Genomic DNA, 26,185 nt, shown 5'->3' with positions numbered 1-26,185 from the left:
TGTACTCCACAAATAGACTCCTCTTAGAAGAGTGAGGGCACCAGTGTTCAGCCCCATGTAAATGGTGTTATTTATCTGCCACTTTGAGAATTTCCTATGTACTGCCATTGAACTATGTCAGATTTGGATCTGTTCAGAAATTCTTTGCAGCAATGTCTGCAAGCCATCTGAGAAGATCATACGCAACTGGTTGATCAAAATATTGATCATATTTATTGCTGCATAAAACAGTGGAGTTGCACCCTGTTATGCTGTGATTATATCTCCATCTTTTAGAAATTGCAAGTAGGTGAACACACATATATAAATAGCAGGATACTATAATATCACTTGTATTTTGTAAACTGCCATATATTTCACTTACCAATACTGAAGCAGTTGAAGTATATTTACACCTTGCAATACAGTGTCTTTGTCTACTCATTTCAGGGGAAATCAGCCCATCATTGCATTAGCACTGGGACAGATGAACTGGTGGTAGGAATAGTGGAAGTCCTAGCTTGTAAAAGGCACAGCATTGTCCCAGACTCTGGGGGAAAAAAGACAAAATGCAAGGGATGTGATTTAATTAGGCTGCAATTTTATCAATTTATTTGTGAAATATCCCACAATTACGCATACAGTACAGATTCCCTTTTTAATTGTTTCCTCCTGGTAGAGGGTTGCCATCAGTCCTCCGCACCTGGTCCCAAGACCATTTCTGGGACCTCACAATCCTCCCCTCATATAGGTATTAAGGGGCTGTGTAACAGGGATGCCTGCCTCTTTAAGGGCCTGGAGGCCTGGGGCCAGTCTGCACTGTTTGTTTAGCCCTGCCCAGCTACACCTGTGCTGGGTATTGGACTTCTGAGGAGAAAAGTCCAGCAGCTGAAGTCTGACATGGGAGGAGAGTGGACAGACTGCTCCTCCCTGGGGGCAAAAAATCTGGTTGGGGTCCAGATTGTCTGAGGACTATGGCCAGCAAGAGCCTTTTGTAAGAGAATAAGCCTGGACCAGATTGTTAAGTGGACCAGAGCCCAGGTGCCTGTTGGTGGCTATTAAGGCAGGCTGTTGTGGCTGGGGCCTCCCTGTAAAGAAGGGGACTGAAGATTCCTTTCTTTCTGTCTTTTGTTGGACTTTAAGGAACTCAGTTATCCCGGGGGAGTCGAACAGTTTAAAGTGGCTTGGCCAAGTCATGTCTATGACAGGAGTAGGCTGAAGAATATTGTGAGGAAAATGAGGCAGAGCTGTTGCGGTGCTGGGTCTCACCATGAGGAGGCGATCTGGGATCGTAAGTCTGTACAGGCTGGTGGAAGGGGGTTATCTCCTCACTGTACTACACATTAGGAGCCCCAGACCAGTTCCTCAGCTTCTTTAGGGGATGCTTTCTACCAAGTCTGGGCTCAGGCTAGAGGGCTATACAGAGTCCAATGGCTTACTTGAGCCCCAACAGCCTGCCCACCTACTCAGATAATGCAGACCCCCAAGTGAGGGGTGGACCCTTAGAGGAGCCTCTACCCTTTTTTCCTGCTGGTCCAGCAAAGACACTTTGAGACTGCAGCCTTTGAGACTGCAGAGGGTACTTTGCCACTATGTTATCTAATTCTGCTTAGTAGTTATAGACATGCCAGCAGCTGCCTGAGCCCTGTCTAAACTACTGCTGCTGTAGTTACCTCCCCTGGAGGAGCAGCAATAGTCAGAGATTCCCCCCTCCCACCCAAAAAAAAAGTCTAGTGTAGATAGGGCCAATGTGACAATCTTTATTCTGCTACAAATCCTAGGAGATGCTTAAGCTATTAAGCTCTCCTAACAAGAGAAAGCATTGTACATATAATGAGTCACATTTCTCTTAATGTAAGTAGTAACATCTAACCACATCTGTATTAGGGTGACCACCTGCCCTAAATTTGGTGGGACAGTTCCAAAATGCAGAGTTCGAGTCCTGGTCCTGGACTGAAGGACTGTCCCCGGATTCCCTGCAGCAGGGCTTCGCACCTGCCTGAGTCTCAAGGGCGGTGCCAGCCTGTTCCCAATGGGGGAGGGTGGGAGGCTGAGGTGGGCCTTAGCCTCCCGTCTCCACAAGGCGCTGCCCCCTGCTCCTTCTCTCCCCACCCCCTGGGTGGGGGTGACATGGGCCAGGGGCTGCTCTTGCGCAACTCCGCCCTCTGCCCAGTGTAGGTGGAGAGTTCAGGGCTCCCCAGCCTGGACCAGGCTCCTTGGGCGGCTCTTACTACACAGGGCTCCAGTTTCCAGCCTGGACAGGGAACAGGGCCTCAGGAGGAAGAGCAGAAGTAGGGGGTGGGGCCTCAGGTGGGGAAGGGAGCAGAGACGGGGCCACGGAGTGGGGCAGGGCTCCTGCATGTATCCCGCTTTTGTCTTTTGAAAAGGTGGTCACCCTAATCTGTATATATCTCATTAGTTGCAGACTTTCCCAAATCTCCAATAATACATGAATGAAACACACACACACAAATATCCACACATAGTGGCTTCCTAACTTATGGCATGATCCTAAAAATAATTGCTCTTATGTGTGTTTAAACTCACGCATAGTCCTGTTGGCTTCAGTGGGGTGGCTAGTCTAGACTAGAAAGGCTTTTGCCAATACAGATGTAGTGGTATAGCCATCCTGGCAGAGCCCCGTAGTTAAGATGCAGCTTATACCAGCACAAGGAGATCATTTGCCAGTATAATTAAATCTAAATGACATAAGCTATACAAGCAAAAGGATTCTTGCCAGTGTAGCTGTATGTACATGATGGGGGAGTGTTGCCAGTGTAGCTGTGTCAGTCAGGGACATGCCAGCAAAATTATGTTATGTTGACCTGACCTGGGACTAAATATCCATGTGGGAGTAAAGGGTTGGGTGGTTAATGCGATTGAGCAACCAGGCTTCTAAAAGAGATCGGGATTTACCATAGTATCTCTCCCTCTCTATGTCTCTATCTCAAAGAATGGAAATCCATGGAGGTGATGCACTAAATATCTTTGAAACAGAAGAAATCTTGAAAGTATAAGTCTGTGAATAGATTTTCCAAATGCCAATCACATATATCCAGCTTCTCTTCAGAAGTGACATCACTGCCTACTCACCAGCCTGCCTTTATAGGTCCAAGTGTGGTATTTTAGTTTAAACATAAGCCTAAAAAGGAAACTGGCAATGGGAAATTTTATGGAAGTGTGATCTAGGGCACTGATGAATATCATGAAAGAAATTCCAGCATCATCCACCGTTTCCAGTAAGCTTCTAATTCACACTTTAAAGAAACATTTCAAACAACAATTTGGAGTTCAGAAAGATTTGCAAGTAATTTATTTTCTTTTCATCTGTTTCACTTCATGAACACTGAAAGGTACATTTTCTCTGGCAGATAACAGACAGGTAATCTACTAACTAGATCCTTAAATGCCAGAATGCCCATAAATTTCCAGTCTGAGTTCTCCCAAGAATTACGTACAATACATTTTAGCTGCTGTGGATTCCTATAAAATCTGTGCCTACAAGTGATTTCCCATATTACTATTATTATTTTACAATCATGACTGCAATCTTCTATGCTTGATTTGACACAAGGTATTCACACTTCTCTGTTATTAGCTTTTATCTGTGAATGTCATTGTTACATCTTAAAAGGTTCTCTTGGTAATGATAATGCAAAAAGACATTTCATTTTCTCAGAATCTGTACAGATGGTGAATTCTGCTATAGATTGATTTATTATTGGGTCAAAGTCATCTTTAAAATTAGAAACTCTGAAAATGGAACGAGGAGTTCACCAGCAGCAAGAAACTGATTTACTTTATACCATGATTACTATACAATGAGTTGTGTTGATTTGTGGAGAAATTTTTGTAGAATTCATAGATTCCAAGGCCAGAAGGGACAATTGTGATCATCCGTTCTGACCTCCTGTGTAGCACAGGCCATAGAACTTCCCCCAATAATTCCTAGATCAGATCTCTCAGAAAAACACCCAATCTTGATTTAAAAATGGTCAGTGCTGGACAATCCACCACAACCCCAGGTAAATTGTTCCAATGCTTAATTATTTTCACCATTAAAAATGTGCACCTTATTTCCCGTCTGAATTTTATCTAGCTTCAATTTTCAGCCATTGGATTGGGGTTTACCTTTCACTGCTAGATTGAAGAACCCATTATTAAATATTTGTTCCCCATGCGGGTACTTAACAACTGTAATGAAGTCACCCCTTAACCTTCTCTTTGTTAAGCTAAATAGATTGAGTCTGACACTATAAGGCCTGTTTTCTAATCATTTAATCATTCTTGTGACTTCTCTCTGAACCTGCTCCTGTTTATCAGCATCCTTCTAGAACTGTGGACACCAAAAATGGACACTGTATTCCAGCAGCAATTGTACCAGTGCCAAATGCAGAGGTAAAATAACCTCTCTGCCCCTACTTGAGATTCCCCTGTTTATGCATCCAAGGATCACATTAGTCCTTTTGGCTCAGCATCACAATCAGCAGATTGTCCACCAGATTATCCACCCCCAAATCTTTTTCTGTCAGTGCCTGCCCCTAAAGGGCATTGTCGTCGTAATCATACAGCGGGTCAGATCCTCAATGGATGTAAATCAGAGTAGCTCTAGATCTGGCCCAGTATATTTACATTTTAGACAAAGGCAGAAACTAGAACCTTGCACAGTTCTGCCTCTGCCTGCATCTTGAGCCTCATTTCCCATTGTGTTCCTTCTGTTACACCAATGGTGTCAGTTTCAATGTCACTCTTTAGACCTAGGTACTTCCACAACAAGTTTGTAATTTAAACAAACAAACAAACAAAACAGTGACTAAGCAACCAACACACTGTCGTTCCCACCTCCAGATTTTATGATTCTGCTCAGCTCCAATGTATCTGTTTTTCATAATATAAGCTTTTTGGAGTAGAGGCCATCTCTATTTAATATTTGTGTGTATTGTGCTGTGCCAACCCCAATGTGCAAAAACAAATGAGAAAAATAAAATCCAGATTTTGCTGAAATAGGGTTCCTAGTGGACATACTTTGAATAAAAAAAAGTTCTCTAAAAAGTAGTATAAATTTGAGGTTTAATAATCCAAATTATTTGGCACTAGTTTAACTATCATTTATGCAGAAAACTTGCCTTGAGTTTTGAAGAACTGAAGATGTTTCCTTGTTGTAACACAATGTAGGTACACACTTGTATATGTCCTAAGCAACCCAGGATGAATGGATGTATTGATCTAAAAATACAATTATAAAAATAGATTACTCCAGTAATCACTCCTTTAGCCAATAATGACAATGTGTAATAACACAGCAGCTGACAATGTATTTAAGATGTTTTTAATCCTCTACCAAAGTTTTTCCAATCCTTCATAGCTAAGGAAAACAAATGGGCCTTGTGGAGTGCACTGAAGATTAAAAGACTAGGACTGTTTAAGACAAGGCTTTTAAATCTAGATGTAGTCGGACACTCTCAAAAAGGCCAGTGTTCTTTTTACCTCGCCCTCACCCCAACACCTCATTTCAGGTGGCAGATATTGAGTAATTTATTACTCCTTACTGATCTTAGAGATACTGATTCTTAATATTAAAGGACACCAATTCTTTATTTTCTTCTAATGGGTAAGACTAGAATTTTTCCTTTAGCAGGGTATTAAAATTCTAGCAATATTAATATAGTCTATACACACAAGATTCTTCCTAGTATTAATTATTGCCAAAACTGTTTTTCTAATGGGATATCAGCCATGTATGAATAAAATGCTGGTAGTATTTACAAAACAGAGTATTTTCAACTTATAAAATTGTACATTCTAATAAAAGTTAGGTCTTTGTTCTTTGATTAGATATTAGACACAATTAAAAAACAGAAGTATTTTACAAAAATCTCTTAATATGTTGCCATTTTTAAAAAATTGAAATTAAAAAAATTGTCCGGATCTATTAGGTATAATTATCAATGAAGGAGTTTGAAGGAGAAGAGAAAACAAAGTAATTCATGTTGTAGAAGTCCTGTCTGCTTTTCAGTCCCTTCAGCGATGTGTTCTTGCTGCGGTCTTGACTCCAGGAAGTCTTTAAGATTATTTTCCATGTGAAATATAGAATACGTTGTCATTGGCATGATGAGATATTATAGAATGTGGATGTACCAAAACTGAGAAATGTTTTTCAGCTGTTTTGGGTGATATTACATTTTAGTATCCAAAAAAATTATAACACATGCTTTAAGACTTTTGTCTTAAAGTGCTTCACAAACAATTGTACCACTTGTTCTTTATGAACTTAATGCAGTGCCCACTGAAGTAAATGGAAAGGCACCTGTTGACTTCAGCAGACATTGGATGGGGCCCTAATAGCTCACTTATGACTCCAACTGGTATCAATGAGACTGTATGGTACATACGGAATGAAGGATGTGATTAACAGGAATCACATCACCCACCAGCTCTGGGATGGAGTGTGGCAGCATCATTTTACAACAGTTTAGGCCAGGAAATGCTCAATACCTGTCCTAGGAAAAGAAACACTATTGCATATAATTTCTGGTTTTTTCTGACCACGGAACACATAAGTTAAATCTAATGGTATAGCTCAGCAACCGCTAAGTGCCTGGTTTTGTTTCATTCCATAGCATTTAGACTGTGCTTGTTAGTGGGGTTTAGAATGATTAAACTAAGCTGTACTCCAGGAATATTGGTGTCAGTCCACTGCTCATTAATGGAGTTTGAAATGATTAACCTTGAAAAATACTTCAGGGATTTTGGTGTCAGCTCACTGCTACCCACATTATTTATTTAAAAAATATGTCAGAGAAATTTTTGGTAGTGGAAACAAATGAACCAATGACTCAGAAAAATGGAAAAAAATCTTTTGCCTATTGTGACTCTTGGCAAAAGGGGGTTTAATGGCATTGTGTTTTATGCTGTTACTGTGAGAAATATCATAAACATGTGGGGCTTCTTGCCTTGTAGTACACCTACATTCACTTTCATTGAAAATGATGTTCAATGTTCCCTTCAGTTGGGAATTCAGCAGAACAAAATGAATGTGGTGTTTTTCTGCTTTATGTATTTAGTAATTTGACGAGATTGGTATAATTTCCCATACAGTTCTGTTCCTTACAGTAATATTGTCCCTGAATAATTTGCTAAACAAACGAAAGAGCTAATTAAATATTGTTGAAATTTTCTAAGGCAAAATGTATACAAGGTCATATCAAGGGCTTAACTGAAGTTTATTAAAGATTAGCAGTCTGTTTCTATGGGTGGGATCCCTCCAGCTATCTTAGTGTATGACAGCCTGGCATACTGCTTTCAATAGCAAGCTGTTGTACAATGCAGAATTACAGAACAAATTCTCTCTCGGTGCCTGGCTAACCAAATAGTATTATATACTTGGAAGCTTTTTGTTTTAATAGTTTAATTAGTCTTGATATATTTTGAACAAATAAAAATGTATTTTAAGGTCCTACTTTCTATAAAATACTGTTAATGGAAAAATGAATCTAATATTTCATTGTGCACCCAGTGCTGTGACTTGCCACACATTTAGACTGGCCTGCCCCTCTGTGTTTGTGAAGCACCTAGCATAACTGTAATACAACAAATAAATAATAATAATAATAATAATAATAATGGAGATTTGGCATGGGGAAGGTGAATACCTTTTTTGGCCACATATTGCACTGAACAGTATTCACATAAGAAACATCTAGAATACACTTAGAAAGCTAGAGTATTGGCAAGGCAGCTACATAAAAAAAAAGATGTGAAGTTTGTGGGTAGGTAGTGGAGCGTGCAGGGACTCCAGGATTCATCTCCATTCTTATGCATTGCATATAGAGTACAGATGTGATACTATCCCTGTAATGCTGCCAAAGACGGTAAGACATGGGTTATTTACCATGCAAGGATGAAGTGTTCTTGAAAAATATGTCTACTGTATTGAGCATAGAACAACTTGTAGTATTTATTCTTCTTCTGCAACAGTGGTTCTGCTTTTTCAAACTAACATTAATTTTCCTGACTTGACATTTATATAAATCTACAGTCTGACTCTTTTCATATAGTGTATAAGTGAGCAGTGGCACCAGTAACAGAGGATGTTATGATGGCAGCTTTTCAGGCATTGGGAATGGTGATGTCAAGCACAGACTATGTTAAGACAGCTGTTCTAGAATATTAAAATGTTGGTGTGAAGAAAATTGCTCATATAACCACATCTGAGATCACCATGTGGGCACATAAATGGCCTAAGGGAGCACATAAAGGATGTTGGTGTTCTGCTAAGACCCCTTCATTTGCAAATTGGACTATGTCTCTTTAGCTTTTCTAATGTAAGCGGTGTTCACTTGGTTTGACTCCTTAGTCTATTACGCTTTATCCATTCAGCCATCTGGACAGGTATAAGAGAGAACTAGAGCTGTTGGTGGCAGACATAAGACTGGTATTTCATGAAATTAATGTTGTTTATTGGTTTGCTGGTGCATGTATAAGTTATCTTTAAAACACTTTACTGCCATTATATTAGCTTATTTCCTTTTGTATTTATTTTAAGTTTTCTTCAGCATCTACTGTCCTGGTGTCTGGGTGCCTTACAAAAATTTAAAAAACAATAGACAAAATTGCAAAGGCCACTCATGTAAATGGCTCACTGCAGTCTCACTGCCTAGCTGCCTCGCCAGAGACCTGAATATTGGTATAACGTCAGTATGTTGAGTATGTGAGTCTTACGCTGCTCCCTAAGAGTCAAACTTACCCTGGTAGTGCCAGCAGAAGAAGCAAATTCCAAAAGGCAAATGCTTTCTTCTGAAAACACTCTGCCACCAGCCTTGGAAATTTCTAACTGACATCAAAGCTGCCTCATCTGATCTTACAGTAACCCTTATGACAAAACAGAAGAGGACATCTCCCAGACAGTGGGACTCCAGATGCTTTGAGGCTTTAAAAATTCCTTGACTTTCATTTTGGAGTAAATAGGTAACCAGTGCAGAGCATGGAGCATTGACGTTGTACATAGATAACTGTCAATCCCACTTGATGTCTGTCTAACCTACTATAATGCACAATTGAAAACAAGTTATGAACTATTGTAATATAGTCTGGTACCTTCTTTTTGTTTCACACATCCAGGGTTATTATGTCATAAACAATATTAAAACTAAGAAAATGGTGACTGTATAAAAATTGAGCTCTCTTTACTTTGTATCTCTTGAGTCAGATTTTAGAACTCTATACGTAGGGTAACATCACCTGTTAAGTTGGTTTAGGCTTTTCTATACCTCACTTACTCAACTAATCTTTCTGGTTTCCTTAGTAGAGAACAGAACATGGGATCTCATTCAGATTAAGCTAATTGGCCATATACAAATCATTTTGCTTTTATGTAGAGTTCTGTCAAAGTGTAAAATAGTTTTTAAAAACTGGAGTAAAAGTAGAAGGGCAAAAACAAACTACATCTGAACTGAGTTTTTCCAGATAACTAAATTACCGAGCCATACATTTCAGAATTGTATAACCAGCCCAGCACTGGGGATGGGAACAAGGGGTTAGAGAGTAAATTGAAGTCTTCCAAAGGTTGGTCTTGACTGAAAGTTTTAAGACCAAATTTTGTCCTTGCATGTACACAGTTCTGACCTAGCTGGATTTTCCTCTCTCACCAGTGGAAATCAGAAGTCACTACACTGAAGTCAATATAATTACACCTGTGTGAAACTGATGGTGACAGGATAATTGGTCCCCAAAACTTCAGTAGTAGCTGCACACATTTGAGGCTAGAACTGAGGTCTTAAAAGCCCTATCTTGAGAGATGCTCAGTGCACTCACGCCAGTGAACTCAACGAGAGTAGAAGGCATTCAGTACTCACAGGACTGAATCTTTAGTTTCTAAGAAAACTGTATCCTCCACTTCTATCTGATTTATCAGGAACAAAGGGCTGAGGGTGGGGGTGTGGATTATGTGTCCCCAGATTGCAGTTGTCATAAATATCCCTCAGACATGTTCCTCTTGGTGTCCTTGACATGCTCGGGGCTTTTTGTTATGGAACTGGATTACATTTTTTCTCAAACTACCATCCTAACAACATGGCAGCTAGCCTTCTTCTGGTTGATTTAGTTGGGGATTGGTCCTGCTTTGAGCAAGGGGTTGGACTAGATGACCTCCTGAGGTCCTTCAAACCCTGATATTCTATGATTCTTGTGATTTTCTTTCTACATTAGTAATAAACTAAACATTACAATCAGTAGCAAGTATGTCCTCTGAAGGTTTGCTTCTCCATAAGGAGGTTATCCTGTTTTTGCAAAGAGATGAGCAAGATGTTCATGTGCACACAGAGCTTTCTGTAGCTAGTAATAAAGTAAACCCCCTTGTTGTTATATTAATGAAGCAGTAGAATAAAGGACTACAATAAATAATATTTTAATCCAGGAATGCTCTTGGGTTTGCTTATAGGGTTTACTTATACTCTTATACTGGTGCAGTTAAAGAGGAAATCCATTGAGATCAGTGGTGTTACACCAGTGTAAAAATGGTATGGGAAAACTGGGCCAATCATGTGGCATGCAGGCTTAAGAGACTGTAATTTGGCAATTTGCAAATTGGGATTTCCAATGCAAAGTAACATAGTTTGAAATGTGCAATCACAAAAAGTTTTACAAACTGAGACACAGATTATATACTATACATTGAGATAACTTATCTGACATGAACTGCAGCTACTTCCAAAATAAAACATTGCAGCACCTTAACAATTTAGGGCACACAAACTTGAGGGGGAAGTTAAGTAAGCAGAATGTAATACCCTAGTTGGAATTTGGCCTGGACATTGTGTTCATTCCTTCACTTTTGGGAAAAGTGCCATAAGTTTTTAATGACTACATTTTTGTGTTTTTATGTCTCATCTAAAAGACAGCACCTTCACCATGAAGTGTTTCTTAACACGATGCAGAGGCAGATTTTGATACATTAAAATAACTGTTTGAGTTTTACTAAAACCACAAAAAATGTGGTTGTTATAAATAAAAAAAGACTAATTTTACAAATGAATTCCTGATCTCAGTGGTGGCCTTAATAAGCACAGCAGAATTATACTTTTTTATTAGCTAGAGGTATGTAAACTGGGGAACCTAAGAAAATCTGGCCCAGAATCTCAAATGACTCTCGTACACCTCCACCAGCATCCATATTTACATTGAAAATCCAGGTAGTCAGAGTTATACAGTTTTGCAAATAACATGGGAAAGAATGATGCACTATATAGTACAAACATTTAATTTACCACCCTATAATTTTCTCAAACCATACACTAGGACTAACACAGTGCAAGTATTAATGAAGGTTTTGTACTACTTTTCAGATATCTAATATAAGTTAATATATGCTTGATAAAGATCAATTTGATGGCTTTCTCTCTTCTTATTAGGTACCACAAGGCCACATAAGGAGGGGGAGGTCCCTGGTGTGGACTATATTTTCATCACTGTTGAAGATTTTATGGAATTGGAGAAAAGTGGTGCTCTCTTAGAAAGTGGAACATATGAAGGTAAGTACATTTTTATTGCTAAATCTGTTTTATGTTTTCTTTGTTTTTTCCGATTTAACAGAATTGCATTAGGACATCCCATTTCAAATGTGTCATTGCTACATTTATTTGAAACTTATGAAGAGCCAGATGGCAATTGTGAAAATATTTTCATATGAAAAAGCTAAAATGCAGATGGGTTCATTGTAATTTTAATATATCACTCTAGCTAAGAGAGACAGGGAGAGCAAAACTAACACTAAGTATTCATATAAATTGTCATGCAGCCCAACAGGATAATACTCTGAGGTTGTATAAAAGAAACAGTAGTTCCTTATACCAAGTACCTGAGGCAATGTAGATGAAGTTCAAACAAATAATTGCCTATTTAGTACGTTTACAGGACAAAGCAAAGTCTTCAATAAGAAAACAATTGTAGGGCTGGACACTTCCCCCCTACTTATACAACACTGATGGTCCTATAAATATCAGTATTCACTGGACTCTGAGACAGCACTTTTAAAGTAAGGCAGGAAGGCTTTGTAATATCATGTCTCTTGGGCTTTGTAAAGTTACTTAAAAGAATTCATTAATTTGTGTATCTGTCAAATACGTAGGGATTCTCAGTGATTGCTGTGTTAGAAAATGTCTGTTTAAGGGAAGAAGAGCTAGAAACTTAATGCAGAGCAATGTTCCCAGAGGGGCATGGTTGATTCATCTGATTTCAAACGTGTTCCAAAACATAACCATCCTGAAAGCTAAACTCTAGTGAATCAGTCAGTTGCCGGAACAATAATGAAATCAAAATATGCACTAAAAAAGTAATAAATGTTTGTTTTAAACAGAAGTATTTAAAAATAAAAGTGAAAGGATCAATATTTTTATTTCAACTATCTTCAATAGTGAATGTAACATTAAAAACATACCATATTTCTGATTGAAAATATAGCCCACTCCCGCAGGGAGCTCTGTGTGGGCAGATCCAGTTGCAGAATATGGCCCCATATTTGTACCATGTAATAAGAATATCAATTATTACTTTTATCCTGACTTTGTCCCAATCACGAAAAACATCTCAAGATAATAAAGAACTGTTCACACCAAAGAAAATCATTTGCTCTATTCTAAAGAGCACGAAGGAAAGTAACACTTTCTCACCTAATTAGCATAAAGTACCCATTGAAAAGTAAATAAATTTTCATAAAGCTCTAGATCAATACACAAATTATAGCAAAGAAGAGTTCCCATTAAAGGAAGACAAATAATTGGAAAAATGAATCTCTTTCCCTCTCCTCTCTTTTTCACTGCGTCACATTAAGAGAGAAACCTGCATAAATAATAACACAAAGGTAAGGTAATACCGCAGTGTTACATTCATCAGACCTTCATTGAATGTTGAGCCATCTCTGCTGGTCTTTTTATGTTAATTTAGGTTTTGAAGCTTGCATTAAAGCTACATAAATTTAGCACAGGTCTGTCATTGCTTGACAATGTAATTTCATTAGTTTGTAGCAACATTGTAGAAGTTGACCAGCAAGTTCAAATTAAATCATAAGATTTTTGCTTTCCTTGAGGGATAAAGAGATTTGTCTTTTAATACCAACTATCAGAAGCTGAGTGGACACCAAAGTGAAATGTTCTGAATTTGGTGGTTGGGAAGCACTACATGAATGCACCGGTCTGCTGAGAATCTAGCTGAATAAGAGCCCAAAACAAGGCAGCACAATGTCTGATACTTCACTCCCTGATTGGTTTTGGCAATCTTGGCATTTGCCAAAGACAAACCAAAATAAACCCTAACAAATTTATTTGAGCATAAGCTTTCGTGAGCTACAGCTCACTTCATCGGATGCATCCAATGAAGTGAGCTGTAGCTCATGAAAGCTTATGCTCAAATAAATTTGTTAGTCTCTAAGGTGCCACAAGTACTCCTTTTCTTTTTGTGAATACAGACTAACATGGCTGCTACTCTGAAACCTGTCAAAATAAACCCTTGAGACTTATCTCTCTACAAATCCTGTCCCTGTTGCACAGGCCTCTCATTAAGACATGTGTCGTGGAAACTTAGCAGATAATGTGCTGAAAAGTACGCCTGGCTTATGGATGGACATTGTTGCATTCTCCTTTGAGTGCTTGTCCGTATGCACATTCCACTTATGGTGTGCATGCACCTTGTGACCCCCGAGATTGGAGTCTTTTTGGCCAACAGTACTCATAAGGCATCATGCGTTTTTCACTCCTCGTGCTCCATAGCAAGGGCACATAAGGCCAAAGTATGCCAGCCCCCATTCAGTTTCTTTCACAAGTTAGAGATGGAGCTCCGACTAGTCAAGAGACTGCCAACCTTTCTACTGTAGTTGATAGCTTAATTGTTTTACAGTTTAGTTTATAGTTCATAGTTAGTTATAAATTATTTTTGTTTGTTTGTCTGTTGCTTTACTTCTTAGAGTTCTGTTCACCACTGGTATGGTGTTGTCCAGTTCTCCTGGATTGAGACATTGTCCCTCTGACATGGGAACCGACTGCATGGGGTCTCCAGGGCTGGAGCACCCACAGAAAAAAAATAGTGTGTGCTCAGCATGCAGCGGCAGCCCCACTGATCAGCTCCTCCCACTCCCTCCCAATGCCACCTGCCTGCTGGTAATCAGCTGTTCAGTGGCATGCAGCAGGCGTTGGGGGGAGGGGGAGGAGTGGGGGTAGGAAGAGGCAGAGCGAGGGTGGAGCATGCTCAGGGGAGGGGGCAGAATGTGCAGGAAGGGGTGGGGTGGAGAGGGCGTCAAGCACCCCTGGAGAAATTAGAAAAATGGCACTTCTGGTCATGCGAGGGAGATAGCCAAGCTTCAGGTGGACACTTATAGTGCTAGGAGAATTGCATGTTCCCCCAGTAAATGTACAATTTGTGGGTACATCTACTCAGCGAGCAGCAGTAAGTCTCAGAGGCTGGGTCAGCAGACTTGGGCTCATGGAGCTCACGCTACAGTGCTAAAAATATCTGTGTAGACTAGGGGCTCAAGCTTTGAAGCTCCCCCCAAAGGTTTCAGAGCCCAATCTCCAGCCTGAGCTGCAAAGTCTATTGGAAGTGGATGATTTATTTTTAGCATGATAACACCCTGTCCTCTTTGTCCCCTGACCCATGGCCCCAAAATTTATTATAAAGGTTTCCAAGATCCATTAAAAATAATGCCAAGGCCCTCCACATCCCTATTGAGGAGGTAAAGGTATAGACACATCGGTTAGTGGCCATACTTTAGGCTTCCTCATCAGGAAAGATAACCCTCTGCATCAATGGAAATAATACTACTATAATTACACATGGCTAGTGTGTGTATATGTATCACTGCCTTATATTGTATAGAATTTGAACTATTCAACTGTGTGTCATAGGCCCCATATTGCTGTAACACTGAAGGAGAGCTTCCAGTTCAGGGGGCAGGCTCCTGTGCTTTTTGAGCAAAATCTGAGTTCTAGCTGCACTTTTTGAGTGAAGTTCCAGGCCAAGGTATGTTGAAAAATGGCAGCCATGGATTCATAGATGATCACAGACTTCATATCAATAAATTACAAAGCAATGTGTTAAGCATTGCAGATTGGTAAACAAGACAATGTCTGGGTGTATTCTCTCCCCACCCCCTCTAAATGGAAAGGGTGGGTTCAGTACACTTTCATCTCTGACCTGTCATGACCAGTTCAGAGACTTAATTTGGGGATAACTGACTTGATAAACCTTTCTGCCTCCATATGTCAACGCAACTTTGTAGACCGTATACTAAGTCCATAGAATGAAAATCCTTATGAAATGTATGTTCAGAAAAATGTTAATATGCATAAATAGAAATGTAATAACTTTTTTCTAAAACACTAATGCATTTTAGCACATTGCATTTAGACTGTTGTTGCTTGTAAAACTTAATTATAGAATATTGAAGGATTTGAAGATCAGTGTACATAATGGATAGAGTGGCATTTTTAAAAAATAGCATATGTAAAAGCAGTATTAGAAAGAACAAATATATGTCAAGATAGGGATATTTGCTCTAAATATGGCTTGCAGAGAATATGCACAGGTATAAATACCCATTACAAATATTTTCTATATGGAAGAAATGGGTACATAGAAAATAGATGTTGATGGTGTGGAGCAGCACTGTAAATACAAGCATAGAAAAGCTTGTTCAGAGCTATAAAAGGATGTGCAAAACATGACAAAAATGCTGATAAATCAAGTATGTTAAATTAACACAGCATTCCAAGGCTGCCTTTATCAGCTGGCACCCTCTTATGGCTCTATGGAGTGCTACACCAAGTCTGACAGCTTCTCCCCTTCCTGCTATCAATCATTTAGTTCTGTGTCTATCGATTTCTTGTTATGACCCCAGCCCTCTGGCCAGGCCCTTATTAGTTTCTGCCCTTTTGGGGTAATAAAGATTCAGGAGTGCCATGACCCTGGCGAAGGATGGACAGTTCCAGGCCCCTGTGTGAAGCAGATAGAACCACTTCCTCCCAGTCCCTTGCTGTTCCTTGAGCTGCTTCCCACCTCGCTTCCTCTCTAGACTTTCCCCAGACTCTCCTTCTGGACAGCAGACTTCTCTGGCAGCTCCTTGACAGTCTGCTGAAGGGAAGTCTGCTCAGGCCTCCCTGGCAGCCCTCTCACTCCTGTGCCTGGCAGCCCTTTCCTCTTTACGGCTGTTTTGAAGCCACCAATCAACTCCAGCTAAGCAGACAGGCAATTTTCCAATTAAACCTTTAGTTGCCATTATGCACAGGAAAAGTCTCAGATTTAATTCTGTGAGGAATAATCAGTTTAATAGCTGCTGTGCTATCAGTGCCACAGAAATCCACTCTCTCATTTGGTGGGTTCTTTAAATTGTGCAAAACTCTCCTACATAATCAGATATTCAGAGACTTGCTGAAATTGCTTGACCATTCCCAACACTGCCTACATATAGGTTAAAATCCTGGCCCCACTGAAGTCAGCAGCAAAACTCTGATTGATTTAAATGTGGTCAGGATTTCACCCCTACTTGTCTTCCGTTTTGGTAATGTATGGCAGTAGAATAAACATTAGAATTTCCCTTTTAACCCAGAAATCTTGAATTAAGGAATATACTTTAAATAAGATGACTGTGTATTTCCTCCACATGTTTTTTGTGCCAATATCCTTTGATGAAATCTTGGTTTGCCATGTTTTTCCTGTATTTGAGGACACTATAATTTTCAGTTGTTTTACAAATGATTACATAAGGTGATGGCTGGGCATCTTTTCATTTGTAAATACTATGGAAGCAACGTTGTTATTATTCAACCCTAGGGGATGTGGGAAGTGGGAGGATGGGGTAGTCATGCTGTCTCTCCCCCTTCCAGTTCCCAGCTGTGATTCATCTTCTGCGGAGGCCTCATTCAGCGCTACATCTTCAGCCTTTCGGCATCCATACAGATTTAATATTAGCATGATTTTTAAATCTGAATGATGGATAATTCCATATAAGTATTAGTTTATTTATTATTGAATTGTAATGATTATCATCATTATATTAAAAATTAGCAAGCTCCTAAGCCCCTTACTCAATTTTTAAATAGTGGAGTTAGAAATGCAAGATTTGGCCTAGTGATTGTATTTCTATAAAAAGAAAAGGAGGACTTGTGGCATCTTAGAGACTAACAAATTTATTTGAGCATAAGCTTTTGTGAGCTCCAGCTCACTTCATCGGATGCATTTGCGAATACAGACTAACAGGGCTGCTACTCTGAAACCTGTATTTCTATAGTGCTGCCTCCGGCCAAAGCACTGGGAATGCTGTACAAAAGAAATGAAACAAATACAGTGTAATAAAATGTCACCTTCTTAAAACAAACATATAGAAGCAAGTGAAAGGGCCCAATTTTAAAAGAGGAGTAAATGGATTGAAAGGGTGTGGATATAGCAATTAATACAGTGATAATAATGATCATTCTAAAACCATCTTTTTATGATAAGTGAAGAGTTTTTAAAAGCAGGGAGGAAATGAAATGAGACAGACTGCAGCAGAGAGTGAGGTCCATGCTGAAAGGCCCCCCCCACAAAGCAAAATTGTGATGGTCACTTTTCAGACCCAGCAGTTCATAAGTATGAATATCTACTGGAAGGATGAAGGAGTACGTCTTAAATGTAGCCAGGGAGTTGTGGCCTGATTGAGCTCTCTCACTAGTTTTACGCCAGTGTAGTTTTATTGGCTTCAGTGGCATTGCTATTGATTTACACAAGTGGAAGCGAGATCAGAATCAGGCCCTGGTCTTTAAATATTGCAGAACTTTAAACATGAAGTGCTAGGGATTGTTGTTTTAAAAAAAATAGCAAGAAGTAGAACCTTCAGAAATGGAAGTGTTGAAATGCTCCACAATGTAACATCACGTCCATCTCAGTGGATGTACTGGAGATTATAAGGGACTCTCTTCTGCTTCTTATTTAATGAACTGAAAGGCATCAATCTATGCTCTTGTTTTGTTTTTTGGAATGCACTTATGTTTACTAGGGCAAGGAATAGGTGAGGAATTACAGTTTAATAAACACAATTCCTGTCCCCCTGCTTCCTTATCCTCCAAAAGAAAAGAGAAAACAAGGCTTTTCTTTAGTTGTGCTACTCAGACATAAAATGTGACTTTCACAAGTAACTTCTACAGAATAGTTTTAAACTTCTGAAATGTAAAGATGGTGTGACAGATGTCCCCATCCTGTCTGATCTGAATTTTACCTGCGGGATAAATATTGATAATTTTAATAATTGGTGTTTTGTCTGTGTGCATCTTAACAATGAATTTCTCTGTTTTGAGCTATGCTGCATGAAAAGAGCTGATGGCAATTAGTTTGGTATTGAAATAGTACTTTTTGTAGAAGGTAGTGTCACAAGTGCTACTGCGGATTGGGCAATGGATTTGTATACAAAACGTGAGTAAAAGGGCAGCACTTCTTTGGGGAGAAACCTGTGTGTGAAAGGGCCCACTGCAATCAAAGAATGTGGGCCAAGTAGCAGTGAGAAGGAAGTGAGAAGCTGATCATTGATACAGAGTGGGGAGAGTATGACCCAATATCCATATACGTTTGTAATAGAAATAAAAGTTATTTTTGACATATGGAATGAATGATACCAGGGAAATTCAGACTCACCTCCACGTAAAGCAGGGCTTACACACAGACACACTGTTGAAGATCTTCCTTTTGAGAAGACTGGCGTTTATATGACACACACACACCAAAACCAGTCCAAGGAACAATTTGTACCAGTCTCAGGACTGCTTTATATTGTAGCAGCTGATAATTGCCCCAGAGAAGATCAGCCAGATGTAGAACTCCCTGGCCCTCATCCCTTTCCCTGACTATGCCCATCTGGATTCTGCAGTGTGGAGGGGTCCTTGAGTGGTATAGAGCTGCAGCAGCAGGGCTTCCTATGCTGTACTGTGTATACCCAGCTGCTCAAACAGCCCCTTCAGCTGTTGGCAGCCAGTGTAAATTATAACAGCCATTAGCATGCTTTAATGTATGCCAGTGATTAGATCAACACCCAGAGGATCCCAGTATCCCTAGGAATCCAAAAGCGGCTTAAAACCACTAGTTATGCCCTCTCTTCTGATTTGTGCAGAGCATTTCTCAGCTCAGCCCCAGATCTAACCCATTGCCAAAATCCTGGGCAGTCATTTCTAGAAAGATACTGACAAACTGAAGGAGTTCTGAGAATGGCAACAAAAATTATCAGTCAGGTATAGGGATTGATTTCAGAGTAGCAGCCGTGTTAGTCTGTATTCGCAAAAAAGAAAAGGAGTACTTGTGGCACCTTAGAGACTAACAAATTTATTTGAGCATAAGCTTTCGTGAGCTGCAGCTCACTTCATCGGATGCATTCGATGAAGTGAGCTGTAGCTCATGAAAGCTTATGCTCAAATAAATTTGTTAGTCACTAAGATGCCACAAGTACTCCTTTTCTTTTTTGTATGGGGATTGGTTTAGCTTGTTTAAGCAATGATTGAGAAGTATAATATAATTAGTGTGCAAACCCCTAGGACAGAGAAAAAATATTTAGGGTCACCTAAGTATATAACTAGGAGAACTGGGAAGAAGTTAGCAAAGGGGAAAGTTTAGGTTTAATATTAGGATATATTTTCTGACAATGAGTTGTATTAAACTGTGGAATAACATCGCAGGGGAAAGGGTCAAAGTTCGTTCACTCCCAAATTTAAAAGTAGATGGGGCAATGCATTAATAAGTTATTGTAGAGAACTTTGCTTCACTGGCAGATGAATTAGCTGAAAGCATCTACTAAGTATTATCTATTTCTAATTTCTGTGTGAAATTATACTCTAATTGTTCCCAAATTTAAATCCTGAGTGACAAATTACAACCAGAATTTATTATTATACAACTAGATTATAAACCTTTAATACTAGGCATTCAGATGTGAATGCTGACATAACTTCAACTATTATGTAAATGCTGCCACTTTAATTCAAAATTATGGTAGTGATTTAAGCCAAATTCAAAACAAAAGCACTCATTCCCTTACTCTGTGTAGAATTGAGCCCAATAGGGAACATGGGATATTGCTCTGACAACACACATTTATATTTGTGGTTTTTTTCCATATACCTGATTTAGCATCCCAGACTATAAAACATAATAATAGATGCCCTAGTTATGGAGAACGGTGTAGTTAAAAGGTACAGTAGAAAAGTTCTTCATTGGCTCACTTTTTTATTTTAGAAACAAAATGTTTGGTAAACTAGGGCTGGTTTGTATAAAATTAAAGATCTTAGTAGGGCTGATCAAACAGACTTCCTTTGCACCTCTAGATCTCCTTGAATTTATTATTCAATTTTTCATTTGTTATACTCGATATTTTTCTGTTGTATTCAAGGGACAATGCCTTTCTTGTAGCAAATGTAACCTAAGTTAGATTACCTTGAACTGCAGCCAAAAACAGTGTAGTCTAATACACAAAGCTATTGAGTTCAAATTTTGCCCTAGAGACAGGTCATTTTTTAATGAGAGATTTTTCATGTCCCTTGGGCCAAATTATGAGCTGACTGAAGTGAAGCTGCAGAATTTTCCCCTTTGTGTCAAACAAATCCCTATATATATTCAAAATAATTATGTTTTGCATATAGTAATACTCTCTAATTCACAAAAATATTTAAACAACTTTATATTCAAAAATAAAGTATAATCAACCAGATAGATTAGTTTCCATCACAGTTTCCAGGCTACAAATCTTCATATGAATTAAAGGATGCTTTTTGACTGGTTATAGACTTTGTCCCTGAACCTTGGTTTCAGCTAAGCAGTGCACAAATGAAGTCGGGAGTTGGGGGGAGTTACTAGGCTAGCTCTTTGTTACCATTCCATTCCCCTGATCCTCAGCCTGCTATGTGTCCCTCAGTGTAACTTACAGCAGCCCGGAGAACACTACATTTTGCCAGCTTTCATAGATTCATAGATTCATAGATACTAAGGTCAGAAGGGACCATTCTGATCATCTAGTCCGACCTCCTGCACAGCTCAGGCCACAGAATCTCACCCACCCACTCCTACGAAAAACCTCACCTATGTCTGAGCTATTGAAGTCCTCAAATCGTGGTTTAAAGACTTCAAGGAGCAGAGAAGCCTCCCTCAAGTGACCCGTGGTCCATTCTACAGAGGAAGGCGAAAAACCTCCAGGGCCTCTCCAATCTGTCCTGGAGGAAAATTCCTTCCCGACCCCAAATATGGCGATCAGCTAAACCCTGAGCATATGGGCAAGATTCACCAGCCAGATAAACACCAGCCTTTCAACATCTCTATTGCAGTCAGGAATCACTGGAGACGCATGGGATCTAAAACACTACATACCCTACACCAGCACTGGGTGAGGGTCATGGTGTATAGGAGCCTTTTCACTGGTTCTTTGTCACTAGAGGATGCTACTAGACTGGCATGATCCTCTGCACTGGACTATGCCATCCTTAGGGCTGTTTTGCTCTGGCCACATAATGTAAAATGGCCCTAGCAAAGGGGAGCATGAGAGTCATTTTATCATGTCCTTGCAGTTCTGAGTGTATTTCTTTTGCTTTAACTGGAAACAGATGGGAGTCCCCCAGTGGCCAAAACAACACCTGGGGCCTATTTCTTCTCCTGTTTATACTGAACTAACTCAGGAGTAACTAAATTTCAAGTTAATGGAATTGCACTAGTGTGAAACCAGTATAAGGTTTTTTGATATAACTTTAGTTTTTTGGGCGGGACATAAACTCTCTTGCATCCACACACACAAGTTCTTTTTTCAGTTAATCTGGTGGTTTATCCCACTAACTTTAATTAATCCACTTTGGAAGGGATGGAACTTTTTTCTGGAATGAGTTATACCAGTAAAAGACTGTGTGGATGCATACCTATTTCAAATTAGCTATGCTGCTTCAGGCAGTCTTCCACTTCTACCTCTTCACACCTGGACTAGTGTGTCTGTTTCCCTGTGTGACCTCTACTGTCTGGGATCATCTTGACTGGCTGTCTCCTCCCTGCCTAAATGCTGGCACACAGCCAGATGCACTCCTTTGTTCACATACCTAGAGTCCATCATAACATTAGTGCGCTGTACTTCCACATGGTCCTGCCAAGTGGTTCTGAACTTCTTTGCCCTCTGGGGAGAAGAGCACATCCAGTCCCATCTTAACAGCAGTACAATGTACTGCAATGCAAAGATTTACAACCAGCCAGCAGAAGAAATGCAGAAATGGTATTCCTGGATACAACCCAGTGCTGTGCGATGGGGCTCCAACACAAACACAAGAATATGAAGGACAAAAACAAGATCTCAGGTAATTCTCTCAGTTCCTGCCCTTCCTATGTGGAGCTGGATTGGGTCCTCAAGCTTGGGATTCAGCTGAAGAGATCTTGACTGGTCAGGGTCTAGGGTCACTTGAGTGCCTTTCAATGCTGTGATCAAATAGTTCAGCATATATCAGGGTTCAGTGGAGGCCTCCTTGGCAAAAAAAAAAAAAAAAAAAAAAGGTTCCAGTCCTTATAATAACCTTATACTGACATCATTAATTCTGAAATGGTTATGTCACTTCTAACGCAGATTAATTTAAGCAGGACAAGACTCCAGATAAACTGAAAAAAAGACCTTTTGTGTGTGGATTCAAGGCAGTTTATGCCAAAACCCTTTCCTGTGTAGACAAGCACTTACGCTGGTTTCATACCAATGCAATTCCATTAAATCCAAATTAACTCTTGATTTAATCTAGTGTAAACAAGACAAAAATAGGCCTTTGAATATTATTTTGACCACCTGAGGGCTCCCATTTATTTCCAATAAAGCAACAGAATTACAATAAAAACTGAAAGGACAAATGCGCTAATAGAATACAATAACTCAGATGCTCCCCTGTGTTAAGGCCACTCTACATCATGCTACCAGAGCAAAACAACACTAAAGATGGTATAGTTAGGTGCAGGAGGGTTGTGCCAGTATATCAGGATACTCCAGTAACATAGAACCAGTGCAAAGGCTCCTATGTACACGGACCAGTGCAGAAGTAGGGTGAGTAGCATCAGAGAGCCCTTGCATCCCCAGTGATCCAGGTTTGCCATATGCCCCTTTGAGGCTATGGATAGCTGGCAAAATTTAGAGCAACCTTTAGGATGTAGTAAGTTACACTGAGGGACACATATCTGGCTGAGGATGAGAGGAATGCAAAGGTAGCAAAGAGCTAGTTTAGTACTCCCTGACTTGCACTGTACACCTGGTTAGCTGCAACCCAGATTCATGGGCAAAGTCTATAATCAATCTGAAAGCATCCTTTAGTTCATTTAATTAATTATCTGGATGATGGGATGGATTGCACCCTCAGCAAGTTCACGGATGACACTAAGCTGGGGGGGAGAGATAGATATGCTGAAGGGTAGAGATAGGATACAGAGGAACCTAGATAAATTGCAGAATTGGGCCAAAAGAAATCTGATGAGGTTCATCAAGGACAAGTGCAGACTCCTGCATTTAGGATGGAAGAATCCCATGCACTGCTTCAGCCTGGGGACCGACTGGCTAAACAGCAGTTCTGCAGAAAAGGACCTGGGGATTACAGTGGATGAGAAACTGGATATGAGTCAACTGTGTGCCCTTGTTGCCAAGAAGGCTAAAAGCATATTGGGCTACATTAGTAGGAGCTTTGCCATCAGATCGAGGGAAGTGATTATTCCCCTCTATTTGGCACTGGTGAGGCCACATCTGGAGTATTGTGTCCAGTTTTGCCCCCCATCCCCCCAAAAAAAGGATGTGGACAAATTTGAGAGTCCAGCGGAGGGCAATGAAAATGATTAGGGGGCTGGGGCACATGACTTATGAGGAGAGGCTGAGGGAACTGGGCTTATTTAGTCTGCAGAAGAGAAGAGTGAGGGGGGATTTGATGGCAGTCTTCAACTACCTGAAGAGGGTTCCAAAGAGGATGGAGCTAGGCTGTTCTTAGTGGTGGTAGATGACAGAACAAGGAGTAATGGTCACAAGTTCCAGTATGGGAGGTCTAGGTTGGATATTGGGAAAAACTATTTCACTAGGAGAATGGTGAAGTAGTGGGATAGGTTACCTAGGGAAGTGATGGAATCTCCATCCTTACAGGTTTTTAAGGCCCGGCTTGACAAATCCCTGGCTGGGATGATTTAGTTGGGGTTGGTCCTTCTTTGAGCAGGGGTTTGGACTAGATGACTTCCTGAGATCTCTTCCAACTCTAATCTTCTATGAGTCATTCACACTAAGCTCTGTAGTGAGAAATATAAGACGACTCAGGAACTGAGAGTCTGGTCCAACTCCAGCTGCCACATTTCCCCCCACCCTTTCTCAGTTACTGATGGTGTTCATACAGATAAGGGACACAAATATGGATAGTCTCCATGCAGCCGTGTCCTACAGTGGCTTGAATCTGAAGGTGGAGGGCGATTGGATATGTGGACCCCTACCATACACATTCAGATCCCACCATGGGGGCACAGTAGTGCTCCAGCTGCAGACATTTACACAGGGTGTGCTCTGAGGAGTGGATTTGGCCCAAAGCATCCACCTTGTATTTATAGAGAGTTGAAATCCTGTTAAGGTGGCTTTAGATGTTAACTATTAGCTTTTTCCATCAGTGCTATTGCAGATTGATTAATTCTTACTAGTGTTTTAAAGTGAAGAGAAGAGGATGAGAGGACAACTTTCTGATCAAAACCATTGCACACAGTAAAGCTAGTTTAAAAATAGAATAGTTCAACCCCATGGAGGGGTGGGTCAAGTTTCACTGGTATGCTCTGGCTGCTTTGTGCTGCTCCAAGAAGACAGAGCGTCCATCAACCTGCGAAACTGGGTGTGCATCACGGCTGGAGCACAGCTGTGTGTGTAAATCTGACCCATGATAGTTAAAAAAGCTGTTTTTTTTTAAAGTAGCCCTTTAAAGGGCTCAGTTAAACATAACAGCAGCACTGCTAACTTTGCCCTCTCCTAGGATGCATACAGATCTTTGAATAGGGTTCAGGGAGCCAAATTATCTCTATTTGTGTTATGCTAGATTTTAGCCATTTAAACAGCTTAACCTTTCCTAACATTTTTCTTCTTTTAGGTATCACAAGTTCAAATGGCTTAATCCTCCTTTTTCTCACAGCTTTTTAACATCTGAAATGTTTTATATCAGATAAAATACTTAGAGTTCCGCCTTTTGGGATCTTTGAAATTTCTAGTGTAACAACAAAATAACATGTTCACAAAGGCTTTCTTTTTTCAAAGACTGTACTGTACTTCTTGACACTTTCCAAGAAGAGAAGACAAAATATTTAATCTTCTGGGTATAACAACTGGCCAGAAAAAGACTGAGCAGGAGAGAGAGGAATGTAACTTTCTTGAAGAACTTTTACTGCTGAAAGTTCCACTCAGAACTTCTATCTGAGGAAACTTAAAACACAACATCTGCTATGGAACAATTTTATTTGTTATCAAGAGATTTAGTACAGGTTCTGTTAAGGGGAAATATATGGAACCTCTTTTGTAAAGTCTAAAGGGACCAACCAAAAGAATGCTCATTTACCTTATTCTCATTACAATAAAATAAGAAGATTATAGACCTACGGGCCAGATGTTGTTTATTTCCACAAGAAGTCCTGTTGGAGTGAGGTATTAAAGATTTTTTTTTTACTGGTAGGAGTCAGATTATAACAGGCTCTTATGCAGAGGTGTGGGAGAGAGGTTTAACAATCTTCCTGCACATGCAAAGGCTTGTTGGAAATGCAGCCCCTCTGCCTAGGAGAACATAGGCAGTGTCCTTCTGGGACTAGAGCCGGCACTATTGAAATCAGTGGGCACTTTGTATTGGCTTCAGATGGGCACAGGATCAGGCCCTTGGTGTGCTCCAGGGGAACAGAGTGCTTGAAAGGCTATGGTACCTTCCATACCAGCGTAGAGAGTTGAGTGCAAGATGAAAGAATTCCTCAGATGGGTTCAGCTATAATGAACGTCCAGCTGAGCTGGCTCCTCTATGAGTCCCCATCCAGATAATAAAAAATGAGTCCATAACATAGGGTCCTTTGAGAAAAGTTCTCTACGTTTAACCCTTTCTCTGGAGATTTTCATATCAAGTAGTTATATCAGTAATCCCTAGCACACATTTCACTACCACCTTTCCCATCGTCTTATACTTTGAGTACCAGTCCAGATAATAGCAATATCTTTTGG

At 40.0% G+C, this 26,185-nt stretch overlaps 1 protein-coding gene across 30 annotated transcripts in view; it reads left to right on the top strand.

The window, feature by feature from the left end:
* MAGI2 (membrane associated guanylate kinase, WW and PDZ domain containing 2) overlaps positions 1-26,185 on the top strand; it is a 1,173,000-nt gene that overhangs the window by 668,775 nt on the left and 478,040 nt on the right. For all 30 annotated transcript variants that reach the window (XM_038415335.2, XM_043497794.1, XM_043497686.1 and 27 more), the window contains one exon: positions 11,388-11,507. In XM_038415335.2, the coding sequence (XP_038271263.1) occupies positions 11,388-11,507 (120 nt within the window). The remainder of the gene's footprint in view (positions 1-11,387; positions 11,508-26,185) is intronic.

This window comes from Dermochelys coriacea, chromosome 1 (assembly GCF_009764565.3).
Source record: "Dermochelys coriacea isolate rDerCor1 chromosome 1, rDerCor1.pri.v4, whole genome shotgun sequence".
Taxonomy (NCBI): Eukaryota; Metazoa; Chordata; order Testudines; family Dermochelyidae; genus Dermochelys; species Dermochelys coriacea.
This window is presented reverse-complemented; position numbering and strand designations above follow the sequence as displayed.